We start from the raw sequence: 19,598 nt of genomic DNA on the forward strand, positions 1-19,598 counted from the left end.
CATTTTGTGTGAATTCCAGGGCTTTCACAAACTCCTACTTGGGAATTTGTCCAAATGAGCCCCAATCAGAAGCAAGTATCCAAGACACGACATTTTTTTCGCCTATGCCTTCAATGCAGTACCAACAAAAAACAAGCTCTCAAATTTAATACTAATAATAAGCGCTACATACAGTAAGCGGAAACAAATGCCTTTGTTTGCTCCTTCAGACGAACTCATACCCTTACATCAGCAGACAGCCATCTTGGATTCCAGCTGAAGGTGCAGCTTTTGTGATGACGAGTGTTTCTCCGGAGAGGAAAGGGCCGCTCTCCGAGCGGCAAGCGCTTTTAGAAAACACTGGAGATGAAACACAACACCTTGACGCATCACCTTCGCTCTGAAAAAAAAAGGATGTTTCTCTTCAGGCTTAGCTCGAACGTGTCTGAAGTGGAAATAAAAAGAGTGGAACGGGGGATTGGGCCTGGACCGGTGCAGCCTATAAATGGAAGTACGCGCAGAATAACTGCAGTGTGACTCATAAAATAACTTGACACTCTTCTTCTTGTTTGATTTACACCTTTGATAAGTGGCCGTCTGCTTCTCTTTGTGGCTTATTTGAAGATCATTTCCTACCTTAAGATGTACTGTAATGCAATACTTCAGAACATCAGAGTGGTTCTTGATTACAAAGCCAAAACAGTACTGTGGATTATGCTCGCTTAGACATTAGTGCCAGTTTATGTGATTTATTTCAGTTTATGTGATTTATTTCGCCCTCCTGATGCCAGCGTGCTCTGACACACTGATGATGAAGACTAGATGCGGACTAGGCCAAAGGTCTCGGGGGTAGGGGGGTATTATGGGGGGACAGCAGGTTGTTTGGCAGGCCTTTGACCCAGGACCTCACATTAGTTGGTACTTTCTGCCCGATTAGAGACAATTTGAGACGGGCTTTGCTTGTAAATCTCAGAAAAATATTCCTGAGGCTCTTAAAAATGATCAATTGGTGTATTGTGTTTTGGGGAGAAAAGGTAGAACCTGTCAAATCTGTTTTCAAATCTGCTTTTGAATCAGGACCGATTTGAAGTGCTATCTCTTTATGCAAGTTTGTGCTTTCGAAATGTGGAATAATCTGAAGGAGAGCCTTGGAAGAACGTATCTATCCTCCATTTGTTTCCTTCTGCTTCCCCTTTGCAGCTTTGTGAGGGTACTGGAGCCTATTCCACATGTTGCTGCGTACACTTACACCCTGCTCAGATTTCCGATTGTCTGTCTTGCTTTTAGCTGAAGATGAAGTGGCCTCCGAGCAGGATACTAAAATGCAGCGGATGTATCTTTAGGTCGAGAGTATGAAGAGTCCTTCTTAAAATTCCAATAGGAAATTCTTCAACTGGCAGGAATTTAGCGTAGCTTTACAGGAGGAAATTATCACAAAGGTCAAATTTAGGGGTGCGCTTTGTCTGGGTCACGGAGAGTGCATGTGCGAATGAGCTAATGTGCGTCCGGAGAAGTAAAAGGCCAACCAAGCCAAAAAATGTCGTAGGAAACCAGTGATGGACCTCCACTGCGATAATATTTACTGCCGTCTTTGGGCCAAGAACAACCACAGATCACAGGGGCGTACCTGACCACCAACACTAACTTCGGCGCCCCCTCGCTCAGTCTTCAGTGGTCCAGGCCCCTCTGAGGTCATTCTCTTTTTTGTCCCAGCCCACTCCTGGGTCCAATTTGCTCTCGGAGACTCTTCCAAGCAGCTAATAAAACAAGCGCTGATAAGGCCGCAATACAACACAACATATTGAAGCGTACTGCTGCGGAGCGAGGCCCTGTCGTACTCACCGAGCTCTTTACCTACACCCAAAGAAGAGGAAAGGAATGCATTATCTAATTGCATCTTCGGGAGTTTTCGTACGATCGGGTTCCAGTTTAATGAAAAGCAGCCGTCCTATCAAGTTGAGAAATCTAACAACAAAATGGCTCCAGTCATTGCCGGTTGTGGGAAAATATTACGACAACAGCTACCATTAGAGTCATACAGTGACGTTTTGAAAAGCTCAATTCATCAGATGTATTCAAGAAGTTTTTTCCCACACAAATTTAAAACAGTTCCCTTAACACATTTGTGACATGCTTTTTGTCAAAACACGCCAAGGATCAAAAATGAAAATTTTACTCAACACTTAAAGCAGTTTATTCTCATGCAAATTAGACACTGAAGAGCTTTTGTTACTATGACGACAAGGGGCCGATGAGGCAATCAGCTATTGCGAGCCTAGAGTGTGAAGAAAAATTTCACTTGTGTACGCAGCACTTCATCCCCTAGCATCCAAATTTGATAGATAGATAGATAGATAGATAGATAGATAGACAGACAGACAGACAGATAGCTAGATCGACATTGCTGAACAGAAATACACATCTCCCACCCTGTGGACAACTTCATAGGACATTCGGTTACACGCTGAGTATCAGAAGCTAACGCTGTTAACTCATGCTAACCTTTCTAAAAATGCAGCTCTGCTTAGCTTTTTGACTTGATAGTGCTACCATGTAGGCCGTTCGTCGCTTGAAAATGGCAGAGCTTAGCCTGGTCGTGCTGCCAAGTCATGGGCAGAGAAACTGGGTGTTCGGGGTATGTAAGTTAGGCCCACTGTTACATCACAGTGGGCACAGGGTTAGATTTGCTTTCTCAAAAGCACATTTTCAGAAATAGCCAGCTGACAGAATATTGAATTGTTTGTGTATTATTACTCTTGATATATGAAACCTAGTTATTTGTATACAAACACATTAGATTTTCCATGATTTTCCACAAAAAATAAAATATTGGGTTGAATTCCAAATTGTACCACCGAAGGGCGAGTCCGCTGTAGTGTAAAGCCACTCCCAGCATGTGGAAATGAATTTTTGGTGTTATTGTTGAACATCACGTTGCATGCGCTCAGAAGAAACTCTGTGGCCCAGCTGTGCGAGCAGTGCATTGTGGGCCAGACGCACGACGATAGCATCCCATGCAAGCCTCATTTGATGCAACCACCCTCGGATAAGTAGTCTTATCCTGAGCGCGCCAGCATGGGATCATCTGGTCTGATTCGGCCGTGTTCTTCCATCCCACGGCGGACATGTTGTTGACGGCCGCGCCTCTGAGAAAAAAGCTGACTACCTTATGTATACGCAGAGCGGAGAGTGTTTGAAATGAATCATGCCGAGTTGGAGCGAAACGCGACATGTATACAAGATAAAATATAATTACCCTATCACCTAAATATTTGGCCGAAAGCTAAATAAATATCCCGCCAAGGAAATACAATCAGTTTTTGGGGGGTCAGAAGAAGATCAGCTGATAAATCACGGTGAGGATAGAGAACAGGAACATACTGCATTTCATAGCTTCTCGAAGAACAGGAAATTAATGAGATACAGTTTTAAATACCACACGTCGCTTCAGTATATGAGTCTTTGTCCTTTCTGTCAAAGAATCTGTTACCATGCAAGGTGTTTTGCTGAATGTTTTTGTTAGTTAACAGGATTATGCAATGATTACTTAACCGACTTTGTGGAAGGGGGGTATGGGTCGAGGATCTGGATCTGGGGCTTTTTTTTCTTTTTTTTTCCATCCTCAGTATGAATCCCACAGCCAATTTCCCTCGTTTATCACCAGGGATTACATTCCACACTAACCCGCAATCGGTGAAAATCCACACTATAAAGTCGAGAGACCGTATAGAAAAACGGTTTCAAAACTATTCGTACCCCTCCCGCAAGCTTTTAACACATTTAAACTTAAAAGTACACTTTTAAAAGTAATTCTTTATGCCTCCTCTCAAATAGTCAAATATGGGAATTTGTGTATAAGGAACCATGAATATGAAAACTGAACCACTGTAAACCGAAATTCATGCTTACTGTCTATCCAACATTTTCCAAATGTTTTCCTTTTCAGGCTCCAAAACACTCCTGACATGTCAACACACACCCTTCCCATCCATTTTCAGTTCAAAATGTTGTCGTGTAAACTGCTCCGTCGCCGACAGTTAAACAAACCCTTAGTGGAAGGAAGTACATGCCAGCACCATCCTTTAGCAGTCTTCATTTATTTGCCAGTGTTTACTAGATAGTGACAGAGTCTGTTTATGCGTACGCATCCAGTAGGATTTGGTGACCCCGATGCTCGGACTTTGCCGCAGAAAGACTAGCGTGCGAAGGCTAAAGTTTAATCCTTGTTGGGTTCATTGGTCGACTTTTGCTCCGCAAGGGATGACGATAAGGAATCGACCCTTAGTGGTCTTCCCATGAAGCTCAGGGTCATTTGAATTCCTCCGCGGTGCGAACCGGTGCCGTCAGCGGTTCGATTTTCTCACAGTTACATCATAGCGGCACCAATGTCTGTCAACTCCGTCGTTAAGTGGAGCAGCGTTAGCCGCGAGCGCCGATGTGAGCTGAAAACATAATGCGGTTTGAGGATGTACAAATGCTTGATGATAAAGAAGAGATCTTCTACATTTTTTTTTCGCAGTTTGAAACAGTTCCTGGTATCTTAATAACATGTCCCTGATATGCTTTTGTCAAAATACACCACAGATGAAATAGTATGACACACTTTCAATGATATGTCCCCTTTAAATACAATAACAGGCAATGTACAGTGGAAGCTTGAACGCCGTTTTTTTTTCCTGGAGGCACTGATTAAACTCCAAATTGTTTGAAACTGGGAACAACTTGTCCATGAAACCGAAACTAAATGGATGGCCTTTTCTGAAACTTTTGTACATTCTGTCATTCTGATTTAGAAGCGCATCTGTGTGTGCGTCCATCCATCCATCCATCCATCCATCCATAGCGCCGGTCGTCACGGGTCGCAGGTGAGCTGGAGAACTATCTCGGCCGGCTTAGAGCGATATTTGATGTACAGCCTACATAGTCCCCAGCCAATCGCAAGGCACAGAGAGACAAACAGGAATTCACCCTCGCATTCACACCTATGGACAATTTAGAGTCTGCAATGAACCCAACGTGCGTTTTTTTGGGAATGTGGGATGAAGCGGGAAGACCCGTAGAACATGCAAACTCCAAACTCGAAGCTTCGAACCCAGACTTTCTCGACTGTGAGGCAGTCGCGCTAACTCCTATCTCACCACGCTGCCATTTTTCCCCAAACTTTTGCTTGAATTCCAAATCGTACGACTTTAGCCGTTCCACTGTAGCATATTTTATTGTTGGCTCTGATGTGTGTTTTGTATTTTTTTTTTGATGATGCAATTTCATGCGTAATTTATAGCCGTTTGTTTGATAGTAAAACATTCTCATGCCTCGCTTGCTGCAACTATAGAACACCTTCCTGTTTGGAGTTTATTTGCGGGGAAACGTCCTCTGAGATGGGCAAAGTTTAGTTTACGGCTGTTCATAACGCAATACCCTTCTTCTGTTTCCCAGGCTGTCTATTTTGATTTTTTGTTTACCAACACTCAAGAATAAAACAGCAATTTCAGCGTGGCAATAAACATCAAAATCCAGCAGACTCCTCTGCATGTTGCGTAAATCTCTCCTCAATGGCTGCTGTCAGGGGAATGAAGGCGAGGGAGCGATGACGTTTTGCCGTTTCATTAGGACCAGACTGTCACTGCAAATTAAGCGTTGAGGAGCTCCAGAGGAGTCGCACTCTCGCCACACCGCACGTTTGGCGTCATCAAAGTCGACCAAACTGATCCCTTACAAGGGCTGACCTCAAATTTCGCAACAAAGTCCGTGTGCCGGTATTCGTTGCGTACTGTAGCTGGCAAGTGACTCTGCAGTATTCTTTCATGAATGCTGACTCGGGTTGGGAAGATCCGCTTTGTGATTTGCTTTGTGCCGAAAGATGATTCAAATTACATTTGTGCTGTGTGTTTTTCATTGTAACTGCAAAGGCCACCACGAGATAGGATTAAAGCGTGACTTGCTTTGAATGCCGTACTGTACAAATGAATAGCAGTGCAAAGCTATTCCCCCCCCCCCCCCCCCCCCCCCCCCACCGAGAGGCTCTGGGGGGTAAAAGACTGCAGGTATTGATAAAAGCAGTGCTGCTTGTTGCCAAAAGAAGGCTGCACTGCAGACGTGCCCCACACGGAGATATGCAGTGATGAATAATTCCGAGCTCTTGGATCTTCGCGAACCAGGATGTAATCGGGACCTGCGACCGCACATGTGCTGTGTTTGAGAATGCCACGCTGAGCGGGCAAACATCGACGCCTCCCACCGACCTCCGCAGGCAGCCGAGCCAAGACCACATCAGTGCCGCATGCTGGGAAGGGTTCATATTAGGTCCTCCCCTCCCCACCTAGCAAGACCCTGGAATCGGCTGCCTTGGCCTGCCTTAGCACACTTTTATTTTTGGGGGAGAGGAAAGGCAACACTTTCACCATGAGGCACACAACACAGTCAATTAGCCTGTAAAACCTTTCACGTCCACATGAGAGGACTGCACTAGGAGCCATTATACAGCATACGGTGGTGCATTGAGATACAAGTGACCCGACTTGCTCATTTTTCGAGAACGAGCTGCAGTTCGGACAGTTTTTTTTTTGCTTTGCCTTGCGAGCAAAAACGTAAAGAGACCAGCGCTGTATGCTGGCCGCAAACAAGGCAACTCACAGCAAGCAGCAGTTTGGCAGAGACTTAGCTATTCTTCAAAAAGTGGCTACGAGCAGTTTAATGCCACTCGCAGATGACGTTTACTGTCAAACTAAGCATAAATCAAAGAGAATGACATGTGTACACCCACATAGCTTTACCTTAAGAATACCCTAATGGGAAGCGCCATAGACAGGCTAACAAATAACACTTCAACCAACAGCATGCAACATGCAGACAGACAATATAAAAATACTCACAGATATGTATTCTTATTTTATAGGTGAAAATCTGCGATATAAAATACAAAAAAAAAACACGTTTAAACTTCTTCAAAAAAAACACACACTTTAAATGCACTGTAAATGTATTCCAACAAACAAACGAAAAATGCAAGTCTAAAATGTGTAGGGGGGAAGAAATGCTAGTTTCAGCCTTAAAATACCCCTCCCACACACTGTAATCATATTGAAATTGATCTAAATACACATTCAATTGCATTGTAAATGTATTTCAACACAATAATCCGTGATAGGTGACCCACGATGTAGTGCGGGATTATTCTATATCTCAAAGCCGTTCCAGGCTGTTGTTCCACCTTTGATTTGTTTGGATTTGGACAAAATAAATAAATACATTTCCCCATTATAGTAAATCTGAGTTCATCCTCGTTAAACCTTAAAAAAAGGTATAAGTAAAGTTTTTATGCCTGCATTTTAGCATGTACTGTAATGTAAATACAAAAAAGTACTTCAATCCAAAAACTTGAGAGAAGTGAAAAATGGCAAATTTGATTGTTTTCATCTTTGTCTTATATGCAGTGATACATGTTAAAGTGAATAGACATGCAAATAGCCAGGCAGAGAAAACCGTATAAACTTGGAGGTGAGATCAGAAGATGCCACGATGCTTTGTCTCCTCCATCCCGGTTTAGGTTAGGTTGTAGGGTTAGGGTTAAGGGGCGGGATTAACATCGGATCAAGGTTTGGGTTAGGATTGGGGCATAGGCCTAGGATCGGGCTCGGTTAAGGTCAGGGTTTTAGTTCAGAGGAGGGCAAGGGGTAAGGGTTTAGTGTTGGATTCAGTTTAGGGGTTACGGTTAGGGTTGGGAGGTTAGTCTTCGGGTTCAGGTTAGAATTATGATTAGGGGTTTGGAGGCAGGGTTGGGTTAGGGTTAGGGAATTGAGACTAACCACACTAATGTCATGCCCTTACCCTCATCTCAGGGGGTAGTTTCATATCACCACCTCGACGGACTCATGGTTATGGTCTTTGCAAAGTAGATCCAGTGTGTCTCCTGCTGCTAAGTGGGGCTAAGCTTGGACTTTTGTTGCTCTTCAACCTGCATCGAAATCTCAGGACGACACTTGTGGGGTTCAGTTGAAAGGCCAGCGTATCCAGGCCAGGCGCGTGACCTAAGGCCAGTTTATGTCCCGCAGCGCACCGATAGCCAGAAGGATGTTTTGGGCATTACTCGCAATGTGTCCCCAGAAATGGAGCCATGTGTTTTTGAAATTGACAACGGTAGCCACTGGACACGCAGGAGTGAAGTCAAAGTCCTCCAGCTCACTTTATTGTTTCAAATCGTCATTGCCATTCAAAATGACTTGTCTGATACGAATAACCTCAACGGACAATGTTCTGTCTTTGTTTTCTTTCCATTGGCCCAAACGGCAATCAGCAGGCGTAAGAAAATAACCGCGGGTTAGCGTCTCCTGTTTGACCCTTGGAAAATAAACAGGCAAATGTCTCGAGCAGGAGCCTCTCTGGCAGTTTACGATGAGCTCTGCTCCGTTCTTCCAGGTGGCCGATGGGTTAATACATCTCGCAAACATGACGGAGTACCCGGTGGGGCTTTAGCGTTGTTTATTTTTCTACCTAGCGTCAAGCTTCAGAATTGTCCATCTGAAGTGCTGTACTTAGCACTTAAGTCCTGTTGCGGCGTCTGTGTTTTAGCCGTGAGTCCTGAACCTTCCTTTCTAGATTAGAATGCAACAGTTGGCTTGTATAGTGGCTCAGATTATCCACTGGAATCATGAATCAAGGCTGGAAATGCCAAAACACGTCAAACAGTTTTTGCAATAGTATACGCAGAATATTACCCCAGAGTTACTTAATACAAGCGTGCAAATTACTCTTTTGTGCTGAGTAGGCACTTTATCATCATAATAGTAACATTCCGGGGCTCGATTAGCCCATACAGATAATCTAAAAGCCAAAATATCATATTACACGCCTGACCGGTCTTGGATGTAGTATCCCTGCCCATCTTTGCTGTTTTTTTTTTTTTTTTTAAATTGCACAAGATCTCTCTTCTCTCTGCTCTTTCTTTTTGCCTTTTTCTGAAACTCTCCTCTCCTTAAACGGTTTGATGCCTAATAACTTCCAGATGGAAGGGCAGGATGAAAGACAGACATTTTAGTTTGACTAGAAAGTCTAACAAATGTAAAAAAAAAAAATAATAATAATACATTGGCCATTTTACTTCCCGCAAAATTTGTCAAAAACTAAACACTAAAATGAAAGAATGATGCAATTGTGGCAGTTTTTGCATCCCCAAAATCTAGTAAAGGGATATCTTTGACAACTCAACAGTTTGAATATACCGTGTACCTCAGAAAGGGCCACTGAGTTAACGCATGAGATTCATCGAGCTAGATTTATGATAAAGAACTCGAATGCTGAAGACCTCCACTGTGTTGTCATTTCCCAAACCTATTTACAGACATTTTTAGTCAACATGAATGCATTTATATCCTTGCCATCTCTACAGACCGCTACTTGATTGCAGTTTAATCTGAAAATGTCACAATCGGAGCGGGAATCTCACGTTTATCTTTGCAAACATGAGCGATTATTGATATTCTAGCTCTATTTCCCAAATATAGTGACCACTTAACCAATAAAACAAATGTGGACCACCTACTCCAACAAAAACAATAGGCCTGCGTACGACTCCAGCATGATACAGTGGACCATGGGAACTTGGATTGTTCGGCAATCCAACAGTTTGGAAATTTCATAGAAAATAGGGTTCAAAAGTATAACAAGAGTCCAGAAAATGTTTCTCACAGAACACTTGGGGGGGGGAGGAGGGGGGGGGTCTTAGAGACCTCCATTGGAGCAACACAGTTCTAGCTGAATGCTTGAATTAAGCCTTGTCGACCTTGTTGTTAGAAACTCAAAACAGATCAAGATTGTTTAATGTTGACCTTTTGTTGAAATGACAAGTGTTTGGAACCTTTTCCAAAAACAGGACAAATAAACGTCTCTGAAAAACGTAATCTGTGTGCGTACCTCACATTCAAAAGAACAAAAGCAATCCACATCACTGGAGTTGACTTTGTGTTTAAAAAGATTCTCGTTGATGATTGATTGTCATCAATGATTCGTTGTTTAATACCATGAAGTAAGCACTCCATTGTGATTTTAATAATCAGGAAAGTAAGAAGAAAATGAAAGAACTAGTATATGATTTTTTTAATGATGCGAGTCATTCAGCAAATTTGGACATTCCGGGTTATGTTTTTGAATCCAATTTTCTACAGTTCCCATTTTGTGTGATTGCACATGTATGCCTAAAAATCTATTTCAACAATGGAGAACACTCAGAGCTTATTTGACTATCCTAGGCAGAAAGTCCGCTCCAAGGTGTGGGACCAGTTTGGGTTTTGAAGGAACCTGGAAGTTCAGTCATCACTATAGCCTACATTTGAAACTAACCTATTATAACCCAGCTTGAAATTGCAAAAGATTCCCAACGCTTGTTTTGTTTAAGATGCCAAGGACAAGTACTTGGTCTGCAAGTTTGTGGTGTTGCCAGCGACCATGCTGGCTTTACAGTGTTTTGAAATGTTTTTGCAAGCCTGAGTGAACAGGGATCGTTTTGACAGCGCTTTCGTCTGCGGACGAAAACGTTTCAAAAACGCATAGGAAAAAAATGCAGGTTTTTACTAGGTTCTTATGTAAATGTAGCCTAAATCCATCAATAAACTGACCCTCTGCCAGTTCTGTTCCTTTGCACTCACACTGCAGATGAAACACTGACGCTAATGTTGATTTAGAAACCAGAACCCGATCGTCTCCCTGTGTCAGGAAGTTTATTTTATCCCTTGAAGAAGAAAGCCGTGCCAATCACGTCCTATTCAGGAGGGCTCATGTCTTCCGACCAGCTAGTAGCAACCAACAGATTTACCGTGGAAGCTTTGTTTTGTTGACCCTTTAGCATGTGCAACCATCCGCCTTCTTCAGGATAGTAAGAAGGCACGCTGAATGAGATGATCTGGCAAACGTTGCATGATCGTGATACTGATACATGATACCTGCAAGGAGATTTGATGAAAAGTCTTAATGACCTTGACATTTTTACGCCGCTTCTCAGTGACGTCCCCTCTTAGTCCTGCGGACATCGTTTAATGGACATCTGGACAAAGCCCGTCCTACACAAATCTGGAGTTGATTGTTCCCGTGAAGTCATGCAAGGACATTGAAGAGGAGTGGGGATTCTGCCACGAATTGGTTTTGTTCGGTAATTATAAAGAGCGTAAATAAGCGTGACTTTCTCCAGTGTCTGCGTAATGTTACCAAAGCGCGTACAAAAGAAGCTATGCAAATGGCTAATTGGGAGCTGATGTAAAAATGTTCATTCGGAGGGATCAAAGGCGGCGTTCGAGGGCTTCCTTTCGAGTACAATTAATTTGTGACCCACACGCTAAAGACTCGGGCCAAACCTTCCATTTCGCCCCACGGGCTGTTGGGTTTGAACACAGTGCTTTTTTTTTTTTTTTCCCCCTCCATGGGTCTAATCATTCATCCAATAACTTTGGTCCAGACCAGCAAAATCATAAAGAAGAACTACACTACGGGCCTCTTTGACGTGTTGTTTGGCTACGGTTATTAACGATTCCCAGATGATACCTAATAGACTGAACGCTGTTCCATGTCTCAAAAAATCCATGGTTTCGTTTTCCCTTACAGTCGTGAGATGTATTGTTTAAAGTCTGTAAAAATCCTGTGTCTTGTTTGGGTCTACGACATCACTCAAATGTAAGATGAAAAGGCCCTTGCAGGTGAATCCTCAAAATGATCATCAGACTTTCATGCCATGCTCAGCTGGAATTAGTTGCCATAACTAATTTGGCGCCGACCATCTATTTAGGATACCTGCTTCTAATTTGGGCTCATTTTGGCAAATTCCTTAGTAAGAAAGCCGCCAATGGGTTGTTTTCCAGTAATTTACCAAAAGCACCAAATTGCAATGCTTCATAGATATCCACCGTAATCCCACTGTAAAACTCCTTCATCTGGGTCTGTGTCAACATTTAAAGTGTTCTCTCTGGTTCTCTCCTCTGCAAAAAAAAACAAAACAACAACAACAACAACAAAAAAAACCCTTTCACACACTTTTAGCTTGGCTCCAGACTGCAGCAAATATTCATTAAAGTAGTGTCGATGTCGAGGCTTGGTGGTGGACACGTGTCTGAGCTCCGTCAGCGATTTAGTGTGTCCAGCAGGAGGTCTCTGCCCTTCTCTCGTCAGAAGTGATGCCAGGACACCATCACCACTAGCAGCAGCAGCAGCAGCAGCAGCAGGCTTTCCAACAGCTGTGCAAATCCCAAAGCTGTTTTCTGGCCGCATTCCTGCAGCCCTCCCACTCGACCCATTTCTTCGTGGCCCACACTTCCCTCTTTACCTTTACTGGCTTTTAATGATCAGCATGTTCTCCATCAAGTCTATCATCCGCCGCCTCTAATTGCTCATGTGAGCGTTTGGTCAGTCAAGGCAAATTTGGCCTTTGAAGCTGTCACTGAAATTATATTTGATGATGATGACTTGGAGTTTTGATTCTTAACAGGAAACGATCCGCTTGCGGTGATTTGGCATGTGGCCTAAGGATGGCCGTAAACCTCCAAACACACTGGCACGAATGCTGGCCAAGCTGTGTACCTAAACCAATGGTTCCACCAAGCGGGACGGTACACGCTTGACTTACTGTAACTCAGGTGGTCCTAAACAGACTGCCTGGTTAGGGTTAGGTACGGCTTGGATATATATAGCTAAGGTTAGGGTACCGGTAAGGTAAATTCGAGTTAGTTAGGGTTAGCGTTTGTATTGGTCGGTTACATTAAATTCATTGATTGGTTGACATAATGATCACCTGTGTTACAATGGAATGAAAAGAAAGGACCGGGAATACAAATATAATTGCCATTTTCCAAAACACCCACGGAGAGAGGAATTTCTACAATTTGTGTCATTTGCTTTCATGGTTAATTCATTCATGAGTGAGTTTTACACTGTCAAACTTCTATGATTATTATCATGTTATTAACGTACCTGACACAGCTGTTGCTATCAAGCCTACAAACTCTGCAGTGGAAATGGAAGCCTGATAAGGTTTGTTGAACCAGACCCTGAACGTGGCTGAATTGGACCCGTCTGTAGAAACATGGCACGACTGATCAATTAGCGTACAGATCCGTGTATGCAGCGCATTCAGTGGACACGTCGCCAGAGACATTTTTTCTTTTTTTTTGCAATCGAATACATCAGTAAGTCCATCCATATTCATCCAAGGACACCTCGACAGTTATGGCTTTTTAGATTTAAACCACATTCTGGCTGCGGCCAACAACTCTATGTGTCAGGTATATGCTGTGTTCAGGTAGCCAAGGAAGATCAAAGCAAACCGTCATCAGGAGATTTAGAAATGGGGTATTTTTGGATCGCCTCTTGGTTCTCATCTGCGCAAGGTTGAGCCGTGACCGTGCAGAAGATTCTGTTTAATGCACATTTTATTTCGCTGTCAATCTTTCTCATGAGGCTGATGAGGCATGACATCTTTTCGCCAATGTTTGCAGGTTTTAGACTTTGATTGCGTGTTTAAGGTGCACCGAAAGGACATTTTGCATGCAGAAGGGGATTGATGCGTGCGCTAATTTCCCGGCGGGCAAACATTTACATATGCGGCCTATTTGGATTGGCAGGCGGCGGCGGCCCTCCCGATTGGCCGGCCTTCACGGTGGAGCGACGCGAGACAGATTCGTCTGACTGGGCCGCTTGTGAAACGCGGAGAGTGTGATTAAAAACCATCTTTCCGCCACCTCCCACTTTGTTGGCTTCCACGGGGTTCGCTCGTCCATCGCTCATATGCTCACAGTCGTTATTTCCACAGCGGGGTTCGCTGAGAGGAACGGTAGCCTGGGAAAACAAGGCCGAAGTGACCTGCATAGGGTTGCATTGTCCTCAAGGACTTAACGAAAGCGTCGGCGCTCGATCACACACTCGGGTGCGATCTAATTACATCCGATACAAGAGCTAACAAATATCCTGCCTCTACTAAGATAATAAAGCTCACTTTCTGCCAGAGAGGTATGAATCAATAAAGATTCAAGGAACTATATTTGGTAACTTAAAGAAGGCGAATTCTTTCCATAATTTGTAACAGTTCCCAGGTGATGTAATCAAAGGTCTTTGACATTCTTCTTTCAAAATACATAAAAGGATATATAACGAGAGTACCCTAGTGGCATTCTGGTGTTTGGGGGGCAGTTCTCTCTTGCGTCACCACGACGACCAGGGGCAGAGCGAGGGTCTACTCAGTGTTGACATCTTTGCCGCTATAGCTGTAATTTCTCTGACCCGTCGAATGATTTTTTTTTGTTTTAAAAAGCGACATTTTGTGGTGTTACTGGAGACTTCTGGGCAGTCTTGAGACTCCATCCAGAGCAGGAGATGTTCACCTCTGCAAATGAGTCACGCTTGTGAGAAGCCACCACTGGCTAATTTAACCATATCTCCCACCCGACTGGGAAAATCCATGTATTTTCATATGTGGAGGAAATCTGTTATCAGAAGCTAACGCTAATCTGTGCTAACACCGCAGCTCTGCTTACCCTTTGGCTTTGACATGATAGTGCTTTTGTGTAGTCACATGACCTGCCCGTCGCTTGAAAATGGCGTTCCGAGTCAAAAATTGGTCTGGGGCCACTATCATGTGAATTCGCTGAATTCTGTGAAAACTGTGAAAAGACACAGTTTCAGAAATGGCCAGCTCACTAAAAAACTTTATAGTGATTTCATTTCGCAACTATTTCAATACAAGAAATTCAAAAGTAATTTCCCATAATCCCCGTAAGTAGGTGTTCAAAGTGGCAAAGGAAGTCAAATCCTTTGTCTTTTGAGAACAGTTGCGATAATAATGACCTTCCTCGGCCCGATGTTCTCTCCGACCACAAAGCAAGGTCGGCCAAATGTGCCAGGAGGTTTTTGGTTTCTTTTCTTCAGAGCGTCAGGCTCCCTGATCAAATTCAACATATTGAAGATAAATATACATGTGAGGCGTGCGAATCTGCTTCTCTTTAGCGGCCGGTCAGACGGTCTCCTGGAATCTGACGGGAGAGAACCGCAGAGTGGCCCAGTTATCGTTGGATTCCCCCAGCTTGTTTTACCGAGGGGCTGGCGTAGCAAACGGCGCCTGATAAGACGTCTCCGATCGCGCTTCACTCACGTACGCCGAGTGTGGGGAGGAAACTCCGAGCTGCCGCTGATCCGAGATTACGTACCGATCTTTTTGAACTTTGAATCCAATCCAAATACAGGCTTGTGTAATGCCTGTATACGTTATCGTGGAAAGAGTACAATGGGAGTGGGAAAATCAAGACGCAGCGGCCTCCTAAGGCCAACACGACCAAGTTGTGAGTGGTTTTTCACCCCCTCCTATGGTCATTTTATGATATGCCAACTTTATTGGCTGCATTTTATGCCTTACTTCAGAGTTTGTAAAACCTTTATGCGCCCACGAAACATATAGATCAATAATAATAATAACTTTTTAAGTAACATTGTAACATTCTGAACTGTCACAGACGTGTAAAATTTCAAGTTAACCACAGTTTATAAAAGGCAATAAATGACGTACTCGCTCTAAGCTTTTGTCACCACCTGAATTTATGCTCAAGAGGTGAGTCTCTTCCCATGACGACAAAACCCAGCTCCCTTTCTGGTATACGTTCCGCATGATGTTGTTGTTGCACATGTCGCTACGGCCGTGTTGTAGTGAGACGCCAGGACAGAGACAGTTGGCTCGTCGATAATCCGCTTAAATGTAGATTTGCCAAGGTCTGGTTTGAGATCATGCACAACAACGCTTGATTTCCTCGAGGCATTTTTTTTTTTTTTACCAGAACAGACTGTTACGTTACAAGTTCAGGTCATAATGTTTTTGATGAAGCAGCATGTGGCTCATGCTTCTTTTTAAACACCCTACTCCAAGTAACTGTAATGAATTCTATGGTCGCGATCACGAGGCAGCTGCATGTTTAGCGAGAGCACGACAGTAGCTGCCACCTTACTCACAATTATGCTGCACTCGTGTGTTTGCTCTGTAAAATGTCTCCTCCCTTGCAAGACGCTTGGAGTTTCCCAGTGTTTTACAGATGTTTTTTTTGTTTTTTGCCACAACAGACTATAAATTGACAAAAGAGAAGCAAGAGATCTTGCAGACATTGAGCTAAAAGATCTTGTCGTGACATTGCAGCTCAACTGTGAGCGTTATTCATTGTTCCTCTTCAGACTTTTACTTTTGCCTGTTTTGAAGCCAACGGCTGTGTTTTATTGGGTTTATGGTTTGCGGCTTGGCTAATTTTCCGACACCGGTTTTTCATTTGCGTACCGCCTCACGTCGTCTCGTGTGGGATACGCCGATCTCCCGGACTGCAAGGGAAGACGACACCGACGAAGCTACCAATGGAAATGATAGCTTTGGGGCGCTTGGCTACAAATGGTCTGGACTTATGCAAATGCGCGGCGGGTTATCTGGGACTCCATTCCCACCGACGTGCCTCACGCTGAACACATGGAACATATTGTCCTCGTGTATCCTTACCACTTATCCAAACATGCTCACCACTTTGTGAAGAACTTGAAACAATGTAGTGAGAGCATCTGTAGCACACTGCAAAGGTTTGAGGCTTTTCAAACTGGCGCGGGAGCCCACACTCATATCAACTGGGTTTTGAGGTGACGCAGTAGAAGCTCCCTTCCAACTTCTCATCTCTTATTTCCCCTCTACTTTTTCCATTTCATAGCATCAATGTGAAAGTTGTGCGTTTTTTTTAAATTTATGTGCAGCATGTGGATGAACCATGGAGAGCAAAAAGAATCGGACCGTTGCTGCCAAATTGGAAAACAAGTGCAGTCTCCTCGAATATCATAGTGATTGCTATGAATGGATGTCTTATTGTAGCGCCCGAGCAATAGGCACATGTATCTTTGTTCAAAAGGGATGTATTTTAAACAACACTCACTCAGTAACGCCTCCTGGAAAGTTAGAAAAATGTGTCTCAGACACCACTTACATCCATCAGCGTAAAATTAGGTAGATATGTCTGTCGTATCAGAATGCACAAAAATGTTTCAAGGCTCTATATTTGGAACTGAAGAGGAAGTGGTTCTAAAATGGACTTTTTGGCCTCAGGATTTCACAAACTCCGACTCGGGAATTCGCCCTCATGAGCCCCAATCGGATTCACAGATGTACGCCTCCAAATGGCAAAGCTTTTTTGTCTATGCCATGGCTAACCATGGGACCAAAGTTGGATGATCCTTTTTTGAGGACTTGCCATGAAAAAGCGGGCACGGGGGCCTGTTAGTTGCTTCTTGGAGCTTGGGCAGTTGAATTACGTTGTACCTAGTCGCCCTGAAATCTTTTAGACGTCATTCATGCAGAAACCGTTCCTTTTCTCCCCACATTGCTAATACTTGTCAAACAACTGCAGAGAAAACAAGCACATAACACTGCAGGCCCACTTATTTCACTGAAAGTGATCAAATATTACAGCGCAAGCCAGCCCCGTGTGTGCGTTAAAGATGGAGTAGCTGCCTGCTATGGCTCTTGGTTTCCCCTTTCCTCGCGTGGTTTATTATTCTTCTCTTTGGCTCGCTCGCTCACTCCTACACACTACTCGTCCTCTGTTCGGAGTTACAATGCACGCCTCCCATCTGCTGAGACTGGAGCCTGAATGACCGCACCCCCCACCTCAAGTCTTCATCGCCTCGAGTGAACGATTTTACTCACACTCACTTTTTTTTTTGAAAAGAAAGAGTCTGGTTTTGGATGATGAACATTATTTCCCTTGGCCATGCTCCTGATGGCAACTCAGGTGTTTGGACATTGCAGAAACAGGTTCTGTTACGTTTATGGCATCAATGTCGAAAGACAAGCTTTTAAACTCATGTATCAATATTTGTATTTGTCAACATTTCTATTTGTCTTTTCATCGCATTCCGGATGAGAGCTGGGAAAGATAAGCTTTTACTTTTGAAACTGACATCGGAATTAGTCGGCGAGTGCTGGAGATGATGACATGTACGCCGCCGAATGCCTGCGTGAAGAGTGACTTAAAGAACGTGAAATGTAAACGGAGAAACGTCAGTTACAACAGAGCAGACTGGTGATTTGTTTTGTTTTTGTTTTAATCATTCCTAAACACTTGGGGGCTTATTTGCGTGGTATTTGGACACCGTCATATCGATACCTTTATTCGTGCTTTCTTCAATACCAGCTTGTTCCAATTTCGAATGAAATTTCGATGAAGCTAAAAAAGAGGAGATTGTCAGTATCAGGCAGACCTCTGTGAGTCCACTGCAAATGCCGATTGAAACATAAGCACCTTCATAGAGCTAAGAATAAACTTGTTAGGTTTAATCTGACTGTAATAATTTAGTTGCAGTAGGCCTCCATCTGTAGCCAAGACTTGCAAATAATTATATACTGCCGGTCCCCAGAGGCCCCATCTCGCATCTCTGCAGATCCTGCAGTAAATGACTCGGTGGCTGACGGCTCGTGAGCTACATTTACGACTTTGGCGGCTTCCAGCCCTCTGTAGATAGCGTGCTTTTATTAAAACCACACCACAAGCGGCACATTACAGGGTATAATGCGCCACACTGTAGCGAACTGTGTGGTACGCCGCTGTTCCGCAGCCGCCGCCGCCGCCGCCGCCGTCAATGTCCTTTGTAGACAGACGCCATTCCTGGAGCAGGCAGTTTCCCCCGTGCTGGCATCCTTCCCGGTTCCTGGAGAAGTCATCCTCCTCCGTTTCCCTGAGAGCCCACATCCTGCTAGAGGGCCTGCTTGGCCCAGATAAACAAAATCGGACGAGTCCAAAGATGCCTTTAAACAGCACCTGCTATGATATTCTTGTTTGACGATCATGTATCCTTCGATCTGGTCGGCTTTGCTTTCAACTTTGATATGATCATTATTCAACCACTCGTGTTTTCATCTTCTGCTCAGGTGATGGCAACAGATGCAGACGGCGGCTCTTTTGGCTCCATCACCTACTCCCTGAGCTCGGGCCTGAACAGTGCCACTAGCTCTCACTTCACCATTGACAAAGAGACCGGCGTCATCTGCACTCGCACCGCACTGGACCGCGATCAAGGCCAGAGCAGCTACGACTTCACTGTTACTGCGGTGGACGGGGTGAGCAGTGGCTTTTATAAAAACAATGTTTGATACTAATGCGTCCCATAAACTCAGCAGCACGCCACGTGTTAGCGTTGCGGGCCACAGGGTAAAGACGTGGCGGCCAGTCATCAGACGTGAGCATCTTGGTCGATTTATGCCATATATTTCTATGAAAATACAAGCTGAGAAATGAAAGAAAATGACGGCCATGTTAAAACGATTAGATGAGGAGGGAACGAAATGCCTCAGCTGTCAGGCAGTAATATTTTATTAGGTTGAACGGCTGCCTCCTTTGTTTTTGCCACCTGGTCCAAATGAAATGGCTGCATTGTATTCAGCGCAAATGAAAAGCCTTATGAAACAGACTGCGGAAAAGACCTTGCCCTGGGCAGGCCCCTCCCAGGAGAGACTATCAATCTGACCTGTTGGGACTATTCTCCGAGGTCACTCTATACATAGAATATTTTCACCGGGGTTTATTTCTGCACCATAAATACGGTCTACTTGCAACGCTTGTGAGTGTTTGGTGATTTAT

The 19,598-nt window shown here is 44.0% G+C and overlaps 1 protein-coding gene across 2 annotated transcripts in view; it reads left to right on the plus strand.

Moving 5' to 3' along the window:
* The window catches only part of LOC133482331 (protocadherin-16-like), a 99,155-nt gene that overhangs the window by 59,911 nt on the left and 19,646 nt on the right, over positions 1-19,598 (plus strand). For both annotated transcript variants that reach the window (XM_061782367.1, XM_061782366.1), the window contains exon 3: positions 18,890-19,078. In XM_061782367.1, coding sequence (XP_061638351.1) covers positions 18,890-19,078 — 189 coding nt within the window. The remainder of the gene's footprint in view (positions 1-18,889; positions 19,079-19,598) is intronic.

Source organism: Phyllopteryx taeniolatus, chromosome 8, assembly GCF_024500385.1.
Source record: "Phyllopteryx taeniolatus isolate TA_2022b chromosome 8, UOR_Ptae_1.2, whole genome shotgun sequence".
Taxonomy (NCBI): Eukaryota; Metazoa; Chordata; class Actinopteri; order Syngnathiformes; family Syngnathidae; genus Phyllopteryx; species Phyllopteryx taeniolatus.